The 1,343-nt window shown below is 22.6% G+C and overlaps 1 protein-coding gene across 1 annotated transcript; it reads right to left on the reverse strand.

Moving 5' to 3' along the window:
- Positions 1-252: 252 nt before the first annotated feature.
- Positions 253-987, reverse strand: DICPUDRAFT_82394 (uncharacterized protein; the record flags this gene model as incomplete). Its single annotated transcript, XM_003291693.1, has 1 exon — positions 253-987. The coding sequence occupies one exon, from the start codon at positions 985-987 to the stop codon at positions 253-255; it is 735 nt and encodes a 244-aa protein (XP_003291741.1).
- Positions 988-1,343: the final 356 nt, after the last annotated feature.

A 1,343-nucleotide genomic window follows, 5' to 3' on the forward strand; every position in this document is an offset into this window, starting at 1 on the left:
AGGAGTTGAGATAAAATATATTTTTGAAATTTCCAAATATATTTTATCTCAACTAGTTGGTCACACCACTTAGTTGTGCAAAATGCACTTTATTTTAGCATTCTTTTTATAAAGGTTGTAATTTTTTCAACATCTACATTTTGTTATTTCAAATTCACATGGAAAACTATATATATATTTATAATAGAGGTTCTTGGGTATTCTCTGAGTGTAAGTGATTCTAGATTTTGTGGGAAATTGAAATTTAAATCCTTAGTAATTATTTCTAAGTGATTCTGGATAAATGATATTGGTTTGACCATAATTTGCTATTTTTAAAGAGTGAATGCTATTTGGTAGAGAACCTGGTGTTGATAAATATTTGGTATTGTAGCCAACAGGTACCATTGTAACTGTGGTGTTAATATAAAGCTCCTTTAAACTGGATGGTAAAGTGCCAATTCTAAATCCGTTACAATATCCCAATATTAGAGTTTCCAAACCATTTGGTAAATCATCTTTTATATGAAAATGATTCAATCCAACCTCTAGTTTTTTTAATGTGTTTGGTAAATCACCAGCTTTGAGATTATCTATTGAACCTGTAATTTTGGAAGCTACTGTTTTTTCTCGACTAATTTTAAGTGTTTCTAAACTTGAAATATTGGAAAGTATTATAGGCATTGGTGTCACGGGATTTGGTATTGTTAACGATTTGATCCAATGTGGAATTTTAAATTCAATAGTTCTTTGATGTAGAGTTAACGATTCGACATTTCTTGGAATAATTGATTCCAGATCAACATTTATTTGTATTTTATTTGCAATGCTGACTTTTTTTAAATAGTTTCTGTATGGATACACTGCTATTTCTTGAATATGGTTAAATTCTGCACTCCTAAACCTTAAACTCTTAATATATTCATTATGATCTTTAATTTTTTGAAATATTAATGATCTTAAATATAAATTTTTCCATACTAATAAAAATAATTTATCTGTTTTCATTTTAAAAATAATAAAAAAAAAAAAAAAATAAAATTTTCATTTTTAGGAAATAATAAAGAAAAAAAAAAAAAATTATTAAAAAAAAATATTTATGGAAAATAGAGATATATTAAAACTTACAGATATTATTATATATTGGCGAGCTAATTTTATTTCAAAATTGAATAAAAATTATTAAAATTTATGAAAAAAAAAATAATAAAAAAAAAAAAAAATATTCAATTTATTTAATTTTGTTTGGGATATATTCTCCCAATTTAATATAATAATCAATGAATAACAATTTAAAATATTATTTAATAATAATATTTTATTTTAATATTAATATATATTTATAATTTTTTTTATTTTTTTAA

The sequence above is a fragment of the Dictyostelium purpureum genome, assembly GCF_000190715.1.
Source record: "Dictyostelium purpureum unplaced genomic scaffold DICPUscaffold_295, whole genome shotgun sequence".
Classification (NCBI taxonomy): Eukaryota; Evosea; class Eumycetozoa; order Dictyosteliales; family Dictyosteliaceae; genus Dictyostelium; species Dictyostelium purpureum.